This window comes from Alexandromys fortis, unplaced genomic scaffold (assembly GCF_014885135.2).
Source record: "Alexandromys fortis isolate MF-2015 unplaced genomic scaffold, M_Fortis_MF-2015_v1.1 scaffold_70, whole genome shotgun sequence".
In the NCBI taxonomy this organism is placed as follows: domain Eukaryota; kingdom Metazoa; phylum Chordata; class Mammalia; order Rodentia; family Cricetidae; genus Alexandromys; species Alexandromys fortis.
Genome location: NW_026067955.1, coordinates 5,914,863 through 5,939,716, shown reverse-complemented (window position 1 = coordinate 5,939,716; position 24,854 = coordinate 5,914,863). Strand labels below are relative to the sequence as shown.

At 38.7% G+C, this 24,854-nt stretch overlaps 1 protein-coding gene across 2 annotated transcripts in view; it reads left to right on the top strand.

Moving 5' to 3' along the window:
- The window catches only part of Pias1 (protein inhibitor of activated STAT 1), a 110,342-nt gene that overhangs the window by 17,019 nt on the left and 68,469 nt on the right, over positions 1-24,854 (top strand). Inside the window, exons 1-2 of one of the 2 annotated variants that reach the window (XM_050151749.1) lie at positions 9,486-9,622; positions 10,202-10,646. In XM_050151749.1, the coding sequence (XP_050007706.1) occupies positions 10,205-10,646 (442 nt within the window). In that variant the 5' untranslated portion in view covers positions 9,486-9,622; positions 10,202-10,204. Of the gene's footprint in view, positions 1-9,485; positions 9,623-10,201; positions 10,647-24,854 lie in introns of those variants that run through there. The other variant, XM_050151748.1, reaches the window with a different exon arrangement.

The window sequence follows — 24,854 nt, the reverse complement described above, 5'->3', positions numbered from 1 at the left end:
GGCATTCTGGGCTTGATGCCTGTTGGAGAAGGTGCTGCTTGTTTGGTTCCCAGCTACCCAGCCCCGAAATAACCACACAGAAATTGTATTAATTAAATTACTGCTTGGCCCGTTAGCTCTAGCTTCTTATTGGCTAACTTTTACATCTTAATTTAACCGATTTTTATTAATCTGTATATCACCACGAGGTCGTGGCCTACCAGCAAAGTTTAGTGAATCTATCTCCAGCCACGGATGCACGGCAGCTCTCTCTCCACCTTCCTTCTCCCAGCACTCAGTTCCGTTTTCCCTGCCTACCTAAGCTCTGCCCTATTAACAATTTCTTTATTCATTAATGGTAATCACAGCACACAGAGGGGACTCTCACATCAGATGCCCTCATACCATGAGAAACATGAGGACAGTCAACACCCCAACTATCCTTGATGGCACTTTGGATATGGTCTTGGTGGTTTATGAGGGTTCAGAGAGGCCCAAGACCAGTGGCCCCCTTGACTGCATTTGAAACAGGAACCTAGAGATTCTCAGGCTTTGGGAGTCCAGGGAACCTGGGTAGTTGCTATGGCCTATCAAAGGCCTTTGCTAGCATCGGGTATTTTTTTCCAGGCTCTCTCTCTCTCTCTCTCTCTCTCTCTCTCTCTCTCTCTCTCTCTCTTTCTTTCTTTCTTTCAGATTTATTTATATATACAACATTCTGCCTCCATGTATGCCCGCACGCCAGAGGAGGGTGCCAGATGTCATTACAGATGGTTGTGAGCCACCATGTGGTTGCTGGGAATTGAACCCAGGACCTCTGGAAGAGCAGCCAGTGCTCTTAACCACTGAGCCATCTCTCCAGCCCCTTTCAGGCCTTTTCATCTCTCCTGTTGTACACCTTAAAGGCATCTGCTAAGGCTTCTGCCTGTGACATCTAGGTCCTTTCTCTAGATGTTTAAGAGACTTAATATCAGGGAACTCTGGGAAAAGAAGTAGGTCATAAGGAGTTCTTTTCCATCTAGGGTCTGGGGATCCAGATTGGTATATTCTAAGAGGGCCTTTGTGAGGTGGTCTAGGAATTGACTCAGGTTTTTTCATATGTTATTGTTTTAAGAGTGGCCTTGCGAAGACCAGCCAGGAGGCAGATTACAAATTGATCCTTAGCAAGGATGCCCTCTAGGATATTGTAAGTCCATTCAGGGTCCTGATTGGGGACTATCTTGACCCTGACTGGATGGACAGCCTGTCTCTGAGAAGGAATAAAGGGAAACCAGAGAGGCTGGAGAGGAAGAGAACGCACTGCTGTTTGAAGCCGATAAGGGGGAGGTTTATTAGTATGATCAAAAATAGAGGAAGAATCATCTGGTTTGGGCCTCAGCTAGGAGGAGCTTCAGTTCTGGCTCCTAGACAGAGGACACTGTGGGAGGGAAGTGAGAGATGCACCAGCCAGTGAAGAGTGTGTGCTGGGTGTGTATGTGGGTGTTGGAACTGACCTACTCCTGGTGTCTGCCAGTACTGCTAGGTCTGGCTTCTGGCGTCCACTTAACAACAAACTTACATATCCATCAGTGGTAACTTAAAAGACAGGAAGGAAGTTTACACTGTGTGTGTGTGTGTGTGTGTGTGTGTGTGTAGCGGGGGAGTAGAAAAGACAAAAATAGGGCTTGAAGCAGAGAAAAGAGAAATAGGGAATGGGAACACTCTTTGCATTTCCCCAATCGCTTACAGTAAAAGTCCCAAATAATATTAGGATCTAGAATTTTAAATTAAATTAAACTAAACTTAATACTGGGTCCAAATTTTAAAACAGTGTAAGTTAGATTTGTTATTTTTAGAATTCATGTTAACAAGAAGGAGCTTTTTGAAGCCTATATCCATATGTTTCATAAAATGTGGTAGGACATAGATGGGAATGACGTATAAATCATCTATCAAGAAGTGAAACCATGGTAACCCTTTCAAAATGTTAAGTTTGTACATTGCTTGAAGGAAAATGGAATCTCTGTTTACATATAATCACAATATTTTGTCATCTTTTGAGAGCGTAGTGTAATCAGCATGATGGAATGGAGACTGAGAGATGAAGGTGATAGCTGGAGGGGCTGGTGCTGCAGATCTCTTTCCAGTTGTCTTATGTTGAGAAATAAATTAAAAAAATGAGAAATTGGGAGGGAGATGATTATGGAGAAGGATGCAGCCAACCTGATTTACTACTTTGAGTTAAAACTGTCTAACAAGGTTTTCTGGTTGAACTAGGTGTTGTTGACAGATTGCTAATCTACCAGTTGGTTATTTTGTGTCTTCATTTCTGTATTCTTGTCCTTGTTTGTTTGCTTTTAAGGGCTATGTCTCTTTGTTGTCCAGGCTCTGGGACTCACTGTGTAGTAACCCTAATCTGATTTCTCACTTATGGCAAAGCTCCTGCCTCAGTCTCTCAAGTACTAGACTTTAGAGATATGAGTGACTGTGCCAAACCTGTAAACCATTTCTAATGGGAAAGAGTAGAATTGAACAGTTTAGAATCCAGTCGTATTGAATAATCTGACTTCAATAATAATGAATAAAATATTTTTATTTTAATATGCTTTTCTTATGTATCTGATTCGTTGTTGGTTTTCTTATGAAGGGTAGTCTCATTTTGCATCCTAGCAGGCCTGGAACTTACTATGTAGACCAGGCTGATCATGAAACTCATTATGTAGACCAGTCTGGGTTGGAACTCACTTTGTAGATTGCAGGCTTCCTTCCATCAGTCCTCCTGCTTCTTCCTAGAATCACTGTGTCTGGCTTTAGTGTATATAATTATAGAATTCTAGTTCATACTTGGTTTTATAGTGAGATTAGATAAAGACTCATAGTACAGAGTCTGCTTTGACTGAAACTACTGCAGCACGCTTGAATGAGAGCTGGGGGGGGGTCTCATTCTTGGTTAAAATGTAGATATAACTTTTAATAAGGAAGGTCATAGCTAATGAGAATATAAAACTGGTACTTTCTGTTGTTGCAGAATGGACTTCTTTAATTTGTGTAGTTGGGAATACATAGGTGTATGTAAGTTTTATGTATCTACAAAGGAGGTTGAGGGTGATGTTGTCTTTGAAATGACAGACATCCCATTCCTCAATACAATTCCTTGAGAACATGTAGAGAATCATTTCTGAAAGCTTAGTATCTAAATGGAAGTCTATGAGAAAGGAAATAAAAAAAGGAAGACTTGTTAGAAACTCTCCAAGACATGCATCTCTGAATGTAAAAGCTCAACAGTTACTAGGTCTTGTAGAAACAAGCCAAAAAAATCATTGCTGAGGCATGATGCTATGAAATTTCAGAATACCTAAAGAGGAAATTCTACCAGCTTCCAGATGGGGGATATAGGTAATCATAAAAGATTACAGATGAACAGTATGGTGGCTGTTTGTTTGTTTGAGATAGTGTCTCCTGGAACACAGACTAGTGTCTTTGAACTTCTGATCCCCCACTCTACCACCTCCCAAGTACTGGGATTATAGGCATGTGCCACAAAATCTAGTATTTTAGCTTTTTAAAAAATGTTTATTTATATATTATATGTATGAGTGTTCTGCCTGAATGCATGCATACATGCCTCCTGCACTCAGAGATCAAAAGGAGTCAGATTTCCCTAGAACTGGAGTTAAAAGATGCTGGTGAACCACCATGTGGAAGGTGGGAATTGAACCTGGGCCCTCTATAAGACCATCAAGTACTTTTAACTGCTGAGCTTTCTCCTTTTTTATTTTGGTTTGCTTTGCTTTGCTTTGCTTAGTTTTTTTGCAGCAGGGTTTCCTAGTAGCTGTGGAGCCAATCCTGGAACTACAGAAACCAGGCTGGCCTTGAACTCAGATCCGCCTGCCTCTGCCTCCTTACTGCTGGGATTAAAGGCTAGCACCACCACCGCCCAGCTAGTCTAACCTTTTTAATACCAACACTGGAAATAGAAAATAAGGAAATGTCTTAAATTCTACTAAAAATTTTCTCTCTAAAATTCTTTACTGAGCCAAACTCAAGAATTGAGTGTGAGGAAGTATTGATTTTATAATAATGCAAGATATAAAAAGATACCTCCCATGCCCCTTTCTCAAAAGTCTACTGAAGGAAAAGCCCCACTAAGAAGAGAAGCAAAAAGAAGAACCACAGTGATGAGGAAATGGGGTTCAATGTGGGATACAGATGGGAGTTCCTGGGACATAATAAAGGGAAATTCTGTGATCATAGTGTGCACTAGGCTCAGATCTAATTGTCCACTTTGTAGCCTTGTAGCAGGCTACTGGAGCTATGTTTTTAGGAAGAGAGTGCTATAATTTTAGAACACCAGAGTCTGAAATAAGAAGATACTGAATTTGAAGCTAGTCTGAGCTACACAGCAAGTTCCAGACTAGCTTGGGCTGTATGGGGGAAAACCCTGTTTAAAAACAAATACAACAAGACAACTCAAAACAAAACAAGATCAGAAGGGCTGGAGAGATGGCTCAGAGGTTAAGAGCACAGGCTGTTCTTCCAAAGGTCCTGAGTTCAATTCCCAGCAACTACAAGATGGTTTACAACCATCTGTAATGAGATCTGGTACCCTCCATGCCAGAATACTGCATATATAATAAATAAATAAAAATCCTTTAAAAAAAAACAAGATCAGAAAAAAAAAGAAATAAAAGATAGAAAACAAAACCAATCAAAATCAAACAGCTTTCCTTCATATAATTGAATATATTGAGAGGAAAGTTTGACTATGTGGATGAATGGACAGTAGGTACATAGAATACTAATCAAGCACAAAATGGTGGATATTAATTATAAAGAGAGCAAAATTATATGAAAAAGCATAATTATGCTATACTTTTGGTTCAGTATTTTTTGTATTTTATTTACAGATGTAATAATGTAAGCAGAGACAATTGATTCAATCACAGATTATAATGAGACGGTAGGTGATGAGATTTGACAGCTAAAAACATTACCTCTTATAATTGGAAGTCAGTAGATACCTTGAAGAAAAAATGAACAGACTGCTGTACAAATGATGAAAAATTCCAGACGAAAAAGCTAAAATCGAAGCTGCAGCTAGGAACTAGTGTTTCTTGTAAAACTATTAGGATTTTAGAAGTTGTTGTGTATGGGCCAGGTAGTGGTAGTGCAGCCTTTAATGCCAGCACTTGGGTAGCAGAAGCAGGTTGATCTCTGAACTCAAGCCACCTTGGTCTACAGAGTGAGTTCCAGGACAGCCAGAACTGAATAGAGATACCTTGTCTCAAAAAACAAACAAACAAAAAAACCCAACAAAACAAATATACATCGGCTAGATAGATGTCTCGATGGTTAAGACCACTTGTTCTTGCAGAGGACCCAGGTTCAATTCCCATGACCCATGTTAGCTCATAACAATCTATAGCTCTAGTTTCAGATGATCCAATACCCACTTTTGACATCCATGGGCACCAGGCATGCACATGGTACAAATACATACATGGATGTAGAGCACTCATACATGCAACTAAAATAAAAAAAAATTTTTTTAAAAAATTATACACATGGAGCTAGAGAGAATGCAGTGGCTAAAACCAGCTTGCTGTCCAGAGGATCTGTGTTTAATTACCAGCATCCACATCAGATGGCTCGCTACTGGCTATAACTCCAGTTCCAGGGGAGCTGGTGACCCCCTCTGTGTTTGATTACCTGATCCACATGCAGGTATACATCAAATATACAAAGAAATTAAAGAATTTTAAAATGGTGCATATGCCTGTCTGATTAAAAAAAAACACACATTAGGAAGACTTCCTTCACAGAATTCTGTGCAGAATATATACACTTTTCAACCATTTTTAATCCCTTGGGATTCTAAGAACTAAATCATCCAAAGATGCAGTCAGCAGAATACTGGAATTCCCTAGGAAGTGATGATTTCTAGTAGCTATCATGGTTAACATTATCCTTAGTTGTAAATACTCCATTTATTTTAGTCGTAACAATTGAAGAATTTTAAGCACATTGCATATTAAAATATATTTTATTTCAGCATCTCAGAAGTATTTAAATGTTTAGTTTTCTTGTGTGTTGTCAACACTTCCACATTATGAATTAATTGCTGCATGCTTCTCTGAGCCTTTCATTTGAATGATGCTTCAGATGGCTGGACCTTTTCCGCCCCCTTCTTCAGTTCTCTTAAAATACATTGCTGATTATGGTCCCCCAAGAGTATGCAAAATCTGTTCCAGTAATAGCAAGGAACACCACCTGGCCTTCCGCTGTGCAAGATCAGGTGCAGTGAATGGTTAATGGAACACACACACACTTCTTAGCCAGAACTTTTTTTTAAAGTTCAATTACTGAAGCTTGAACTGGAAATTGATGTAAATTATATTCATTTTTAATTAATTCCTCCCCCCATTAAAAGACATGTAGCTTGTTTCCTTAAATATCTGTAAAATTGTGAAAATATATTTGAAGTAAAATTAGTTGTGGACATTCAGACATTGAGCAGATTTTTTGCTTTCTGTGTGAAAAAATGATGATACCTGTCTCAAAAACACAATGATAAATCAATCTCTCTCTCTCTGAAAATAAACCCAAACTAGAAACCTTGACTTGTTAATAGCAGCTGTCTTTTGAGAGCATGCTATGCAAGTATTTGTTTAATGGTTGCTAGTGTCTACTTTTTTTTTTTTGAGGCAGTCAAAATATAATTGACAGCTGTCAAGTTTATTTTGTCATTTAACTTTTTCTTTGATCCTTCAAACAAGAGATTTGATTTTAAGTAAATTGTCAATGTGTTTTTCATAGAAATACAATAATGCATCTGTGCTACATTTTTAATCTTGTACTCACAATGACAAAGGCATCACTGAAATTGTGCTAATTATTGAATTGCTTATTCAAGAATCCAGCGGTGGGTCCTGGATTTTATAAATGGAAAAAGGGAGTTGAGCAGCATGAATGCATTCATTGCTCTCTGCTCTCAGTTGTGAATGTCATGTGGCCAGCTTCTTTAAGCGCCTGTCATCTTCCCCACTCTAATAGGCTTTACCATCAAGTTTTCAGCCAGTATAGACCCTTTCTCTTAAGTTGGTTTTGTCAGAGCATTTTATAACAAGAACAGGAAAAGAAACTAAGACAGTCTGATGTTTGAATGAGATTGTTCCCCATAGGCTCAAATGTTTGAATTCTTGGTCCCCAGTTGTTTGCTAGATTTAGAAAGTGTGGCCTTGCTAGAGGAAGCATGTCATTGGAGATGGGCCTTGAGAGTTGAAAGCCTCATCCCATTTCGAGTTTGCTCTCTCTGCTTCTTGCTTACAGTTTGGGATGTGAGCTCTCATCTGTTCCTGCCGCCTGCAGTCAATTCTCTGCCATGATGGATGGAATCTTATCCCTCTGGAACCATAAGCCTACACAAACCCGTCCTTCTATAAGTTGCCTTGGTCATGGCATTTTATCACAGCAATAGGAAAGTAAGACCAGCCAACTCCAGTTTTTTTTTATTACTAATCCTTGATGTTTGATTTTTTTATTTCATTACAAACAGAAGATTATTAGGAGATAATAGGATCTCCCAATGTAGCTCAAGTTGGCCTTAAACTCAAGTTCCCTCACTCTCAACCTCCCAAGTGCAATAGTACAGATGTCCAATTTAAGATTTACAGTGCATTACTGGAAGTGGAGAATCGGTTTAGTGCTTAAGAGCACATGCTGCTGCTCTTTGAGAGGATCCAAGTTTTGTTCCGAGTGTCCTTATTGGGCACCTCACAGTACCTATAACTCTTTCCACAGGATTCAGTGCCCTCTCTTGACCTCTGCAGGCTTCCTCACTTGACAGGGTGTAGTAGGAAGCCGCTTGTTCATTTCCCAGCTGCCCAGACTCCCAAAATAACCACACAGAAACTGTATTAATTAAATCATAGCTTGGCCTATTAGTTCTAACTTCTTATTGGCTAGCTTTTACATCTTAATTTAACCCATTTCCATTATTTTATATTTTACCATAAGGTTCGTGGCCTACTGGCAAGGTTCCACATGTCTGTCTCTGGCAGCGGCTCCATGGCTTCTCTCTGACTCCGCCTTCTTTCTCCCAGCATTCAGTTTAGTTTTCCCTACCTACCGCTGGCCCAAGACAGGTTTTTTTGTTTGTTTGTTTTATTAACCAATGGTATTCACAGCATTCAGAGGGGAATCCCAAGTCAGACAGGGTCTCACAGTTAGCTAGTATAGCTCTGGCTGGCCTTGAACTTTTGTATGTGTAGACCAGGTTGTCTCACAGAGATCTGCCTCCCAATTGCTGGTATTATAAATACATTCCACCATTCCTGGCAGGTGTCTTTTAAGTAATTTTTCTAGTTGTTTTATACCTTTCTAGGATGTTTCAGTGACTAGGGAGAAAATACAATTGTTGTCCTATTTACAATCTCTGTTAATATCCTAGAAGAAAATACCTATAGTATTGGGGTATAACTATTTGTTTTATTGTTGGTTGAGACTGGCCTTAAGCTTAAGATCTTCCTGTCTTAGCCTCCCAATCACGGCTCTTTACATGTAGGCCATTATACTCAACAGTTTGTTTCCAACGTCTGAGTTACACCTTTGTATGCCTCTGTAGAACTCAAGAATTTGGGCATTGGTTTGAATGATCTATCACTGTACACTCTACCTCCATTACTTCTGACATGCTTTTCTTGTTCATTCCTTTACTGTCCACATAATTGATAACAAATTCTGGTTCTAGATGCTAAAAATAAAATGGTCATATACTCAGAACCTCAGTCTAGAATGGTCATCAGTCCTGGAGAACCTCAATCTAGGCAAGGAACCAGTGTATGGATAGAAATGACAGTGCTGCAGGTTAAGTGTGAAAACTAAATACCCAAGAAATGGACAGTAGCGATAGACAGTAAAACAGTTCCAATCTACTGGGGCAGGCCGGCGAAGCTGGACCTGAAGGTGGGAAATAGTGGAGTGACTGACAGCTTTGATTGACCAGCTGTCTTGCATCAGAGTTCTTGTTTTATTGGTCACGTTTGGGGGCTGTTCTGCTACCTGAAAGGACTTTCTAATGTAGCGGATCTCAGTCTGTGGCTTGCAACCCATTAGGAGCGTTGAATGAACTTTTCACAGGGATCACCTAAGACTATCAGAAACCACAGATTTTTATATCATGATTCATAACATTAGCAATATTACAGCTATGAAGTAGAAAAGAAAATAATTTTATGTTTGGGGAAACACCACAACATGAAGAACTGTGCTTAAGGGCTACATCATTAGGAAGGTTGAGAACCGTTCCTCCAACGGGTTGGCTGAGAAAAGGTATTTGTATAAGTCATACAGGAAGGTAGGGAGGCCTTGGAGCCACTGTGTGTTGGTATTTGGTATGAATCTAGAGAATCCAATAGTTTAGGAAATGGAGAATTTAATGACTGGGAAGCTTGCAGGTATGTGTTCATCCTGGTATTTCCTGTCATCCTGTCAGAGACAGGGCTTCTTCCATAAGTAGTAGTGTGGGTAGGGTCGACCCTTCCTCTTTGGCTCCCTTTTCTGTTGCTTTAAAATGGAAGGTTCTGTTTAGATTTCCATTTCCTGTTCTTAGAAGGGGTGGAGAATAGAAGCAGTGATGAAATAAATTGTGAACCCGAGATTAATAAAGGTAAGTAGATTTCTGTCATTAGCTGCATGTATTACAGTGTACAAATGGAATTCTTGATGTCTAAGTGGGAATCGAGAGTTTTAGTATCTGGGACTGCTAGCTAGCAATATAACAGCACAGACTAAGAGACAGGGCTCAGGAAAATAGCGATTGTTCCTTGCATTCCAGAGTTAATACAGAGAGTCGAATTTGGTAATGTATCTCGAGTTTGAGGTGGGATGTTTGGTTTGAATGTACTTAGTTTTTTTTTTCCCCAAGAAGGCAGGAATGCTCTTACTATTCTGCCGTCTATGCTTCTGAAAAATTAGTAAGTACTTGTTAATGTCACTCAGTGGTAGGGATAAAGTGAGATGTGGTCCTGCGTAGTGTAAACTTGATCCTGTATCCTTTATAGAAACTTATGCATGTTACTTTTAAAGTTTCTCTATTATTAATTGGATAAACTTTGTTTAGAATAGTAAGGATGTTAAATGGGCTGGTATTTAAGCAAACCACATGAAGAGGCTAAATAAAAGTTGTTTAGAATTGTAAATTATGTATCAGATACTAATATTTTACATTTTAACTTTTTTCTCTAAGCAAATGGTTATGAGCCTTAGAGTTTCTGAACTCCAAGTACTGTTGGGCTACGCTGGGAGAAACAAGCACGGACGCAAACACGAACTTCTTACAAAAGCCCTGCATTTGTTAAAGGCTGGCTGTAGTCCTGCTGTACAAATGAAAATTAAAGAACTCTACAGGCGGCGGTTCCCTCAGAAAATTATGACGCCTGCGGACTTGTCTATCCCCAACGTACATTCAAGTCCTATGCCAGCGACTCTGTCACCATCTACCATTCCACAACTCACCTATGATGGTCACCCTGCATCATCCCCACTACTCCCTGTTTCTCTTCTGGGACCTAAACATGAACTGGAACTCCCACATCTCACATCAGCACTGCACCCAGTCCATCCGGATATAAAGCTGCAAAAGCTACCATTCTATGACCTGCTGGACGAGCTGATCAAACCCACCAGTTTAGGTAAGATACGAGGCCATTTGGTTAATGCTGTGGTTAGCATTTTCATTTTAGACTTTCAATCTGACCCAGTTTTTTTTATTTTTATTTTATAGTTTTTTTAAATTGATATTTATTGAGCTCTACATTTTTCTCTGTTCTCCTCCCTGCCTCTCCCCTCTCCCCTTCAATCCTTCCCCAAGGTCCCCATGCTCCCAATTTACTCAGATCTTGTCTTTTTTACTCTCTACTTCCCATGTAGATTAGATCTATGTAAGTGTCTCTTAGTGTCCACATTGTTGTCTAAGTTTCTGGGATTGTGGTTTGTAGGCTGGCTTTCTTTGCTTTATGATTAAAAACCACCTATGAGTGAGTACATGTGATAATTGTCTTTCACTCAAAATAATGTTTTCTAGCTCCATCCATTTTCCTGCAAAATTCAAGCTGTCGTTATTTTTTTCTGCTGTGTAGTACTCAATTGTGTAAATGTACCACATTTTTCTTATCCATTCTTTGGTCAAGGGGCATTTAGGTTGTTTCCAGGTTAAAGCTGCTATGAACATAGTTGAGCACATGTCCTTGTGTCACGATTGAGCATCCTTTGGATATATACCCAAAAGTGGTACTACTGGGTCTTGAGGAAGTTTCCCAATTTTCTGAGAAATCGCCACATTGACATCCAAAAGGGTTGGTACCAATTTGCATTCCCACCAGCAATGCAGAAGTGTTCCCTTTTCCCCACAATCTCTCCAGCATAAGTTGTCATCAGTGTTTTTGATCTTGGCCATTCTTACAGCTGTAAGATGAAACCTCAGAGTTGTTTTGATTTGCATTTCTCTGATGACTAAGGATGTTGAACATTTCCTTAATTGTCTTTCAGCCATTCTAGATTCCTCTGCTGAGAGTTCTCTGTTTCAGTCTGTACTCCATTTTTTTTTATTGGATTGTGTGTTCTTTTGGTGTCCGATTTCTTGAGTTCTTTGTATGTTTTAGATATCGGACCTCTGATGTGGGGTTAGTGAAGATCTTTTCCCATATTGTAGGCTGTTGTTTTGTCTTGTTGACCATGTCCTTTGCTTTACAGAAGCTTTCAGATTCAGGAGGTCCCGTTTATTAATTGTTTCTCTCAGTGTCTGTGCTGCTGGGGTTATATTTAGGAAGTGGTTTCGTGCACCAATGTGTTCAAGTGTACTTCCCACTTTCTCTTCTATAAGGTTCAGTGTGGCTGACTTTACATTAAGGTCTTTGAATTTGACTTGAGTTTTGTGCATGGTGATAGATATGGATCTATTTTCATTCTTCTACATGTTGATATCCAGTTATGCCAGCACCACTTGTTAAATATGCTTTTTTTCCATTTGATATTTTTTGCTTCTTTATCAAAGATCAGGTGTGCGAAGATGTGTGGTCTTCTATTCGGTTCCATTGGTCCTCCTGTCTGTTCTTATGCCAATACCAGGCTGTTTTCAATACTGTAGCTCTGTAGTAGAGTTTGAAGTCAGGGATTGTGATGCCTCCAGAAGTTCTTTTATTGTACAGGATTGTTTTGGCTATCCTGGGTTTTTTGCTTTTCCATAATTAGTTGAGTAACATTCTTTCGAGGTCTTTGAAGAATTTTGCTGGGATTTTGATGGACATTGGTTGAATCTGTCCCAGTTTTATTCTTAGTGAAGTTCATGTTTGATAGTAGCATCAGGATGTTAATGAGAATCTTTTGAGTTTAGATTAAATGAAATATATAAAAGTTGTTATTTAGACAAAGGTGACCAATAGTTTTGGACACAATAAATACTAAGTTTGAAACACGGTTTCACTGTATAAGCTCTGGCTGTCCTGTACCTTGCTGTTCTTGAACTCACAAAGATCCTCCTGCCTCTGTCTCTAGAACCATTGGATTATAGGTATGTTCTACTGTGGCTGGCTTCTAATTAAAATTGAAAGCAAATCACCACCAGTCTCTTGATTCTGTTCTTAATTTTCAGCAGTCGATGACATCTAAAACAGACTCACCAGTTTTGATTACTTGAATGTATAAATGGTTTTAATTATCATGAAAGGAAATTTGAGCTTTGATGTTGTAGTCAACTTTCAGCTGCTGTTTTCCAAGTAGAGACATGTGCATTAGTCATACACATGTGGTATACAAGTTCCTATTCATGTGTAATATGAATTGTAGAAGTTTCTGTTAGTAGGTTTCTCATCTTGAGATTTCCTTGTCAAAGTATAGAGTTCAACATATTTATTATCAGTTTTAGTTGCTACAATGTCATCTACTTTATTAATGTGAACACTTTAGTGTGATTTTTTTTTTTTTGGTGCCTTTAGTAGAATATACTCTAACAGCAAACTTTTTCTGGATGCTGACTTCTTAGAAGTCAGTGCTTAGCAAATTGTGACTGGCAGCTAATTCTAGTGGTTTGGTTTTGTGTGACATTTATGTAAGAATTTTGTTGTCTGAGGCAGGCTCTCACTCTGTGATTCTGATGCCCTAGTACTGCTCATAGCAGTCCGCTGCTTCTGCCTGCTAGGTGCTAAGATTGCACATGGGAGCCACTGTTGAAATAAGAGCGGCGGGGCTGCGTCCCCAGCACCCTGGCCGCCTGGCTAGCTTATGCCCCGAAATAACAACACACAGACTGTATTCTTTCAAACACTGCTTGGCCCATTATGTCTAGCCTCTTCTCAGCTAACTCTTGCACCTGGACTAGCCCATTTCTAATAATGTGTGTAAGCACCCCAAGGTGCGCTTACCGGAAAGATTCTAGCCTACGTCCATCCTGTGTCGGAGCTTGATTGCATGTGCCCGCCTCAGAGAGCAGAGCTATCACATCTCTGGGAGCAGAGCAGAGTCTGAGCTCACTTCCTCTTCCTCCCAGCATTCTGTTCTGTTTTACTCCTCCCACCTATGTTTTAACCTGTGAGCCCAAGCAGTTTCTTTATTGCTTAACCAATGAAATCAACAGATTGATATATGACACTCCCTCATCAAGCCACTATCCCCAGCTCAGAAATTTTTAAATATATTCCTAAAATGTAAACAAAGCTAATGAATATATAAATAACATATCATATGTGCCCCAGAGCCTAAAGTACTTCCTGTCTGACTTTTATAGAAATGTTTGTTGATTCCTATCATTAATATTAAACATCTCAGTTTGAGGAATTGTTGAATATTGAGGGCAAGTTTTAGAGAAAGTGGGGTGTTTTGGGGGTTGAGGTATGATGTTGTCTAGGTTGGCCTAGTATTCTTCAAGAAGCAGAGTATGACATTGAATTCTTGATCTTCCTCTTTACCTTCTAAGCTGGAATTACAGGTGTGTACCACCAGTCTTTTGGAGAGGATTGTTTTAAATTAGATTTTAAATTTTTTTCTTTGAGAAATTTATGTATACAGTGTATTTTGATCATATCCACCCTCTCTCCTTCAACTCTCCTTGGATCCTCTTCAATATATTTCCTTTTTTGTTGGTGTGGGGCCGTGATTTTTGAGAGCATTGCTGAAATTCTGTCATTGAATAAAGCATTGCTGAAATTCTGTCATTGAATAAGGAAGTTCTTGGTTTTAGTTGCATTTAGTAGAATTTCTAAGAATAAATGAAGATGCAGAAGATATTTTCAAACAACATGAATTTTATTATATGAATTTATTGAATTTATTTTTACATTTGTGTGTGTATGTGTGTGTATAGATGTGTGTATTCCCTTCAAACACATGTTACAGCATGCATAGGAAGTCAGAGAGTTGATTTTTACCATGCAAATCCTCAGAATCAAATTTAGGTGGTCAGGCTTGAAGGCAAGTGCCCTTACCTGCTGAGCCATCTTACTTAGTCTGACAAACATGAAGTTTATAACATCATTTTATTCTTTAAAATTTTTTGAGATTTATTTATTTTATTTTTATGAGTACTTTGCCTACACATGGGTGCCTAGTATCAGTGGGGCTCAGAAGAGACTTTTAGATTCCCTAGAACTAGAGTTACTGGTTGTGAGCCACCCTCTGGATGCTGGGAATTGAACCCAGGTGTAAACGGAGGTGGTGCTTTCGTTTCCCCGCTGCCCAGTCCTTAATATAAATTTCAAAATGTTTGACCTATTTCTCAAACTTATTGTTAACTAGTTCCTAATTTTAAATTGATAAATTTCTATTAATTTATATATTGCCATGTGACTCGTAGCCTTTCCTGTGGTCAAACAAACAAACAAACAAATAAACTCTGGCTGTTTCCACTGGCTGGCATCTCCCGACTCTGCCCTTCTTCCTCTGAGTTCTCAGTTAAATTGTTCGCTTAATCTTATCCTGCCTGGATATTGGTCAAACAACTTTATTATTAACCAATGAGAGGAATACATAGTCACAGCATACAGAAAGATCATACCACAGCATTTCTTCCTTTCTGTCTAATCAAAAGAGAAGGTTTTAACTTTAACATAGTAAAATTACATACAGCAAAACAGTTATCAAGTAAGAATTACAGTTACAACATTTAGTCTATTTGTATTTGACAAAATTAGAGAAAATATTTATCTATCCTATCTTGGTGAGCTTAAAGTTTTATATCTAATTTACCTTTTATCATAACTAAGAAAAACTATAATTATCTAGTCTTGAACTCCATCAAAGACCTGAGAAGAAAATAATACCTGAGTAAGCAGGAAGTACAGGCAAGCAACTTCCTAAAATGTAGGAAATGATAGAAACAATTGGCTTCCTGGACAATCATCCACATTTCCTCTGTAATGTTGGGACATCCATCCTTGGCCTACAGGCATAGTGTATCTGACAGACTTTCCTGTGAAGCAGGGAAATTGGAAGGACTGGCCTACCATGTCTTGGCAAAGCTTGGCAGATGCCTTTCTTGTGTTCTGCTGGTTCAGTTTAGATAGTAACTGTAAGCAACTGAAGCAAGGACAGTTTCTTTGCCCACTAGCTTTTGCCATAAAATAAACTTCATACAGAGTTTTTTGATGACCATCATTTTCTCTTGAGCACATTGATACTGCCAGGAGCAGACTTGTCTCACTGTCATGAAAAGTTTAAGTTATTAAAACATTTTAAATGTCATTCTGTAGGTCTTTGAAATGTTTGAAGAATACTTATCTATCTGAAATATATCTTTATCTAGAAAACCTAACTAGCATGACTATAAGTTTGACTATTATATCACCCAAGTCCTTTACAAGAGCTCTTAACTGCTGAACCATCTCTCCAGCCCCATTTTATTTTTAAAATGGACAAACAAGGGGAGAAAAAAAAGATAAAATTTGTTGAGAATCTACCTAATGTATGTAATAAACCTTGTGTATGTTCATTGTAAAAAAGAGAAAGAAATTGTTAGCAGTTTGTATGTATACACATGGTGTTTGTTGTTTTTCACAGATCAATTTTATATTTAGGATTGTGTGATGTGCCTTTCATTTTATTTCTTTCTTAATAAGATAAGCATCTTTTCATACCTGACTCATGTAGATGTCTACCATTTTAAATTAATTTCTTATCTGCGTTTATATAAACATAAAGTTTGTGTTCTGTAGACACATATATCAGAAGAACAATCATATCATCTGAAATTTGATAGAAGAATGTTGGTTACTTGGTTTTGAGTCCATCCTTTAAACTCTTTTTTTTCTGGTCTTAATAGTTAACCTCCCATGCTTTTACTACATAAATCTCAAGTGTTGGTGTGATTAGATGATATTTAGTATGTGTACCAATTTTGTTATGGAAAGTAGAAATGCAGCCTGGATGAGCATATTAGAAAATGTTTACAAAGTTAAACTCATTTTTGCTGTGGTATTTTGTCAAATGTACTTAATTTTTTTCATTCTATGTTCAAATTCATTGTTTCCATCTGATATTTGAATTCATTGTTTCTAGTTGCATACCTCTATGGGTATTGTAGTTTGATTTAATTTATCATCTTTTACTCTTACATCTTAGTGTTTTAATCCCAGCACTCCAGAGGCAGTCGCAGGTGGATCTCTGTTTGAGGCCAGCCTATTCTACAGAGCAAGTTCCAGGACAGCCAGAGCCGTATAGAGACTCTGTCTCAAAAAATAAAAATAATTTTGAAAATATTTATTTTTCCTATTAAGTATCTGTGTGTGTATGTGAGTACAGGTGCCCAAAGAGGCCTGAGGTGTTAGATCTCCCCTTGGAGCTGGACTTAAAGGTGATTGTGAGCCACCTGACAAGGTTGCTGGGTATTGAACTTGGGTCCTCTAGTAGAACAACACATGCTCTTAACCACTGAGCCACCCATCTCTCCAGCACATGATCTCCACCCCACACTCCTCCCCCTTTCTTAAGACCAGAATCTTGCTGTGTAACCCATGGTGGCAAACTGATTTAACCTGTGTCCTCTTTTTGATTCTTAGTTAAGAATTTTGTTGTTTAAGGCTATTCTCATTCTGTAGTCCAGGCTAGCTTGGAACGCATTTTGTAGCATAGGCTTAGTTGGAGCTTGCAGCAACCCTCCTGCCTCTACTTCCTGGATCCTGATTACTTGTGAGTCACCACACCCAGTTCAGAATTTTGTATACTCCAGAAAAGTTAAAATTAAACCGGTGACTGTACCAGGAGGTGGCAAGTTGGTAAGGGGCTTGCCACTAAGCCTGACAACCTGACTTTGATCCTGGGGAACCACATGGACAAGGAGAAAATTTGACCTCCACATATCTGTGCCACTCCCACCCCGTAAGTAATTCAACAATGAATATGTAACAGAGACCATGTGTGCCTACACATCCTATTTACTATCTGACTCTTACAGGAGAAAGTTTGTCTATTCTTGTCATAAAATCACTTAGTATTTCAGTTTTCTGGGTTGGGGACTTGAGAACATAGTTTGAGAATTCTTGAAGTTTTTTTTGTTGTTGTTGTTTTTGTTTTTTTAAAGCAGTCTCATGTAGCCCAACTTGGAACTCCCTGTGTCTGGCTTCAAACTTGTAGTTCTGATGCCTCAGTCTCTCAAGTTCTGTAACTACTACCTGCATATACGACTATAGCCTGAAGATTAATGAGGGTCTTCAGTTGTTTTGTTTAGAACCTTTTTCTTTTATTTTTTTGAGGCAAGGTGACCTGGAACTCACTATATAGATAGACTGGCTTCAAACTGCTTCTTTCTTCCAAATGCTGGATTAAAGGTGTGAACCACCAAACCCAGCTTTCTATATTTTTTCTTTTAACACTTTCATGCATGTAAACAATATATCTTATCCATGTCCATTTCTACTTACCACCACCTCCTTAAAGACATTTTAATGTGTAATAGTGATAGATAAGTATATTTGATTTTCCCCTAAAGAGATATTAAGCAGATAGCTACAGACTCAACTCAGGTAGCTGCTGATGATCTTGAACGCTGGATTTTCCTGGCTCTACCTCCTGAACTTGTCACCCAACTTGGTTCTTTTGCTTTTTTTTTTTTCCTATTTTAAATGACCCCCAAAGTCACACTAAAATGTTGGCTTTAGGTCTAATTGTAAGAACGTAAGCCACAATTTAGCTGGATGTGGTGGTCCATGCCTTTCATTCCAGCACTTTTGAGGTAGAAACAAGTACCAGGACAGCTAGGGCTACCTACACAGAGAGAACCTGTCCCCAAAACCAACAACGATTAAGATGCACGTGTTAGGCAAGTTTTGTTCAGGCAGGAGTTAGTAATATTGTCAGCCATGAGTTAAGGTTGAGAATCAGCAGCATATTATTAAATAAGGAGTTTCCACATAGAAGCACACAATACACAAAACATTAGCACATACAATGAGGTTATGTGCTGATTAGTTGATGTCAATTTTGTGAGCAGAGAGGCTTAAAGGAGCCAAACCCCGCTTTTATTAGTACTAGTTCATTGCTTGAGTGACTGACAGAATAGAGCAAAACTGCTGCAAATAACCATAATTGACTACATGTATAATTTAATTCAAATACCAATTTTTAATGTGGTACATTTCACATAAAAATACAAAAGTAGTGTGCCACTCTTTCAAATTTCTCATTCCTTATCATAGAATTAAAATAAATATTTTGATTCTGAATCAAACCATCTTACCAGAATGTAATCTGTGGGAAATTGATTCATTTGTTGTTACATGGGAGTGCTGTAATGAATCTGAAAAGGATTTATTAAGAAAGATTGTGAATAACCTGAGAAATTGAGGATGAACATAGTTTTAGGACTGTGTCTTTCTGGATTCTTTAGTGTCAGTAAATGACAGGGTCTTATGTAACTCTGGTAGGTCTTGAACTTGCTATGTAGTCCATGCTGGTCTCAAACTCACAGAGATTAAAGGCATGTGCCACACACCTGGCAAGACTGTTTTGGGGTATGTATATGTATGTGTGTTTTCTCTATAGAATGAAATGGTCCTATTCATACAGAATTAGCTTTCCCAAATGTTTTTTTCTCCTGAAAAGCTCATTGTTTAGATCTTGGAAAACTGTGTATTTTGAGAAATTAAATAACTTCTGATGTTTTCTTTATTTTAAATACATACTTTAAAGCCTTTAAAGAACTTAGCTTATAATTAATTGATAACCTGATCACAGTTGTCACTTGAGTTCAGAATATGACAGGTAAATTTAGTTATTCTTTCTCCCTTCTCTGGCCATAAGCGCAGTTTAAAAAATACTTAGTCTGACTGGGCGTTGGTGGTGCACACCTTTAATCCCAGCACTTGGGAGGCAGAGGCAGGAGGATCTCAGTGAGTTTGAGGCCAGTCTGGTGTGCAGAGTGAGTTCTAGGACAGCCAGAGCTACACAAAGAAGCCCTGTCTTGAAAAAAAAATTAAAAAACAAACAAAAACCACAACTTTGTGTAGGTTGTGTGTATAAAAGCATACATTCGTGTACACTTAGGTTTTGCTTTAGGGAAACGAAGACAACAAATGCTTTCCCTCTGCTCAGGAGCTAAGATGAGCTATCCATTCTGTTGAGGTTTGTGCCCACAGGTGATGTCCTGCTGTATTTTATGACATGCTACTAGTGTTTTCTGTCAAGGACTGCTGACAGCAGATTATATTTTACAATTTCCTTCTCATTTTGAATAATCTAGTTTTCCTTCTTCCACATGCCTAATAGCTGGTGCCTGGAATGGGGCATTGTACTCATGGATGTAGGCCCTGAGCAGTGATGGAAGGGCTTTCAGGGGGCTGTGCTCCTGTGTTCTGGGAACCTGGGCATGGGGCGGAGAGCCTTGGATTTCTGTGGGTGGGCTTCCTCACTTCCTTACTTTGCTTTCTACTTTGGCAGCACTGGCTTTATCTTCAGAACAAAACTTCAAGGTTTACCTTGCACACCTATGCTTTATTGATAATCTTTTATCTGCTGATTCTAGTTTCATAGTCTTTACACAGTTGTCCCGAAGCTTGTAACTGAGATTCCATGTGCTTTATTAGTGAATGATGTCTGAGTATTTGAATGTAATCTTGGGAACTGTATTAGACTTTCCTGCTTAGAAAGTAATTTTGACAGAATCAGTAAAGAACTCAATTATATAGTTGTAAATATGAAATAGAACCTGTTACAATTGAGAGATCAGGGCTGGAGAGATGACTCAGCAGTTAAGAACACTGCTTTCACCAAGAGGATTGGGTTTGATTCTAGTACCCTGATGGGGAAACTATCAACCAATCACATCTAGTTAGAGTGTGGCTACCTGTAGCCCAGGTAGCAAAACTGGTTGGATACAGGTGCCCTCTCTCTCTCTGCATGGTGCCCACCAGACAGATTGGATTTCGGACCTCCCACTCTTGTAGCGTGAGTTTCCCCTTTTCAACTATTAAAAAGAATAACTGATATTCTTGAGCTGGTCTGGTTATTTACCGTATCGACCTAATTTGTCAACAGGTACCTGTATAGCAGCTCACAGCTATCTTTAACTCCAGACCCTGGAGATCAAACACTGCCTCCCATTTTTATACACTCACTGGTGCATGTGTGCTCACACACATGTGCATATACATACACAAAATGCACAAATGCAAATAATTCTTAATTGAGATGATTTTATTATTACATAAAGAAGAAATTATTTTTGTTTAATGTAAACACTTCCTTGTGCTTTTGACTGTCTCTCTATACAATGTTCAGTGTGCAGTTAGTAGCCTATGGCCACATTTTAAGAAGACTTAAAAGAAATGATGGGTAAATCTGGTTACATAATTATTTATTCATAAGGTTTAAAAATATTTTTCTATGATGCATGTATATAATGTATGTCCACTCGTACTCACCTCTAGCTTTTCCCAATTCCCTATTTGAGATTTTAAAGTTGAAGTAAAAAGGTGAATATCATATAGGAAAAACTTTTTTTAAAAGATTTATTTATTTTTACATATATGATTGCTTTGCCTGTATGTATGTGTATGTATATGTATGTGTGTATATGTATATATGTACACACACACACACACACACACACACATATTTGTGCCTACAGAGGCCAGAGAGGCTTTTGGATCTTCCGGATGTAGGGTTACAAAGGGTTTTGAGCCACCACATGGATTCTGAACCTGGGTCCTCTGCAAGAGCAGCAAACGCTCTAAACCACTTCTCCAGCCCCCGAAAAACAGCTTTTAAAAGATTATTTGTTTTTATGAGTATAGTGTTTTGCCTGCATGTATGTTTGTTCACCATGTGTGTGGTTGGTTTCCATGAAGGTTAGAAGAGGACATCAGATCCCCTGGAACTGGAATTACAGACTGTTGTATATTACTGTGTAGATGCTGAGAATCAAATCTTGATTCTTTGGCATAGCAGCCAGTATTTTTAACTGCTGGGCCATAGCTCCTGTCCTCAGGGGTAGGAAAGTAATCAAAGATAAAGCCAATGTAAAGAGCTGATAGATCACTGTGAGAGAGGGTTAAAAAAAATCAATTAAACAAATCTTCAAAATGAGCAACTTTGGGGCATAGCTGCCAGTTTTCTCATCCCAGCTCTTTGAAATAAGAAAAATCTTTTTTAATTTAAAAAAATGTAAAAGAAATAACACTCTAAGTAAGTCAGTAATGAGATCTAAAATCCCATCCATCTTGCTCATTGTTTTGGACTGGCTGTACTTGCTGCTTGCAGCTTTCTTGGTCTTTTCATGTTCCTGACACCTCTAACTTCCTGGGGTTTCCATTTGTCTTGGTTCCCACACTCACAGCTTCATGTGCTGTTGTTGTAGGGGTTGCTGCAGCTATCCTAACCCTGCCACACAATGTCAGAACTCTTCTTTTGCAATCTGGGTGGTAGTCCTCATAACCCTATAACTCACAAAACTAGCATCATGTGCACAGTGCCAGGTTCTGCCACCAGTTCCAGTGGTGGCCGAGCCTTTTGGATCATTCTGTGTCTGGGTGTCTCGATGGCTGCAAACACTTCCGTCAGTTACCCTGTGCATGCAGTGTACCTAGAACTCTTCTTTAAATAAAATCTTTGAAATGTGTTAAGACCATTATATGTTCGAGCATTCCAGGATGGGGTTTGGTGTGTGGTGCCTGAGCAATCTGGAGGTGCCTTCCTAGTGTCTTTTCACAAAGTACTTGGCTACCATTTTTTTCAGCAGCCATGCTTTTCTCAGCTCCAACTTTACACTCCTTTTTTATTTGGGCAACTGTTTCACAACAAAAGTTTCTCAAACTTTTTTTTTTTAAACTTGTTTCTGCTAGCATTCTCACTGCAAGTGTGACTGAATGCAGCCAGCAATAATCTGGTAAGGGTTGACATTTTCTGTCAGCTCAGTTACCTTTAAGCCTAGCCTTCTGCAAAGGCTCAGAGCAAGCACAATTGGTGGTGGCTTCTTTGCTACAGTGTATGTAACACAGATGACTCCTGTGTGAACATTGAAGAGCCTGACCTTCCTTTCCTAGAGTTAAGAGTTCTGATCTCTGAGCACCCACCAGAACCACCCAATAAGCTTCTTTTAAGGTATTCTCGGACCATCATCTCCAGACTTCCAAACTCTTCCAGAAACCAGTTCCAACTCCTTAAGAACCAGATAATGAAGTTTTGATGACACCGTCACTTCCCTTCCCTGGTACCAATTTTCTGTTGCTGTGACAAAGGATGGAGGAATATAAAGGCAGGAAGGCTTCCTTTGGTTAAGTTTGAGAGTGAGGTCAACAGGATGGTGACAGAAAGATGTGGCAGAGGCCATTACTTGAATCAGAACAAGAGGGTGAGCTCTCATTGCCATATCAATTCCAGAATTTTTCATTGTTCTCAAAGACCCTGAAGCAATCAGTCACTCACAGTGCTTTTCCCAGCTCCTAAAAACAACTAACCAGTCTTTTGGTTTCATTTCTTTTTATTTTGTTGTATAATTTAGTTTTGTTTGAGATGATGTCTTTCTCTGATGCCAGCACTAATTTTTGCATGTTAATTATGTGTCTTGACACGTTCTTGGCTTTCTATATTTGTAATATTGAACTATTCTTGTGTTTCTGACAGGGGAGCTCTCAATTATTAAATATAAAATATTAAATATAAATATAAAATCCTTCTCATGGGTTGTTAATTTTGAAGTATGTACCTTCTTATTTCTTATGGAAGGCATCTTGGTTGGTGGATTGATTTTGGCTTTTTATCCCAGGTTAGTCTGGAACTTGCTTATGAGTCTAAGCTGGCCTCCAGCTCATGGCAGTCCTATCCTGTCCCCCTCTAAATACTGAGATATTAAGCATAAGTCACCAAAGCTACCTCGCTTAAGTTTGGTAACGTTATTTCATGGTGTAGCCAAAGATAGCTTTGAACTTTTGAGCCTCCTCTTCCTCATCTTTCTGAGTGCTAGGATTACAGGAGTGTTCCCTCATACCTGACTTAGAATTTATTCTTTTCTGCTAATCTATTTGAGTTGTGTTGTGGGATTTTTTTCCCCCAAGGGAAGTGGGGATTGAGACAGGATTTCTCTGTGTAGCTTTGGAGCCTGTACTAGAACTTGATCTGTAGACCAGGCTAGACTTGAACTCACAGAGATCCTCCTGCCTCTGCCTCCCTAGTGCTGGGATTAAAGGTGTGCGCCACTACCACCCGGCAGCATTGCCCAACTCTGTATAGTTTTTTTAAGACAGTATTTCTTGCAAACAGATCTTGAACTTGTGACGTATCTGAGGCTGGTCTTAACATTGGAACTATAGGAGTGATTGCTTTAACAGCTGATCTTCATTGACTTACTTGCATATATCTTCATTAACATGGAATCATTACATGTAATTTTAACTAAAAAAATTTGATAATGTACTCATTTGGTACAAATGCTGACCTTTTAAAATGTCATAGTTTATGTTATGGCATTTTCATACACATGTGCCATTCTTCTCTTCTAATTTGACCCTCCAAAATCTGGAAGGGTTTACAAGAAGGTTCTCTCACCCTGATCACCACAGGCTGTGACTGTTTGTAGGCATCTTCCCAGAGACAGTTCCTACATAGAAAAATGCTTATCTCATTCTTTTTAGTGACTACTTCACAAAGGAGTGACTGGATCAAGAATTTCTCCAGGTTTTTTGAGGGGGAGGGGAGTCTGACTTTTCCCTAGTTTCTTGCTGTTCAAGACAGTATTACATAGACTGTTCTGTGGTACGTAACTCTGTACATATCTAAAAACGGCCAATACTTTTATAAGACTATTCCTATAAATAGGATATGTATTAAATATTTTGGTAGAATTGTCTAATTTTCCTCCCAGAGAAAGGTCTGTGTGAATGTTTAATCCCCTCATTATGTCACAGTTTTCTCGTAGGCTTTTAGTTATGTCATGTAATAGAAAACTTGTTGCACATTAATTAATAGCTACAAATCTATAACCCTTTAGCTCTAACCTGAATGGGTCATCATAAAGGTGGAGTTGTTTATGTGTTTTAGGTAATTATTGTTTCTTTCTCTTATAAACTGATTTTGCTAAGAATATAATAAAAAGAATATGCTCTTAACCACTGAGTCATCTCTTTATTCCCCAGCTACTACATTATTATACAAGACTAATTGTAGCAGAAAATTATTAGACAGTAGGCATGATGACTCTCACCTGTAGTCCCAACACTTGGAGAGTAGCAAGAGGAAGATCAGCAGTTTAAAGACATTTACTATGCAGGGAATTTGAGAGCAGGTGGTCTACACGTGACCATGTGGGGCCGTGGTTTTGGTCTTTGTTACTTGTTATTGACGCATCCCAGTATCTAGCATAACCTTTTATATATATATTAGTTGTTCGGTGTTGAGTATTTGTGCAACAAGTCTTTTTCATG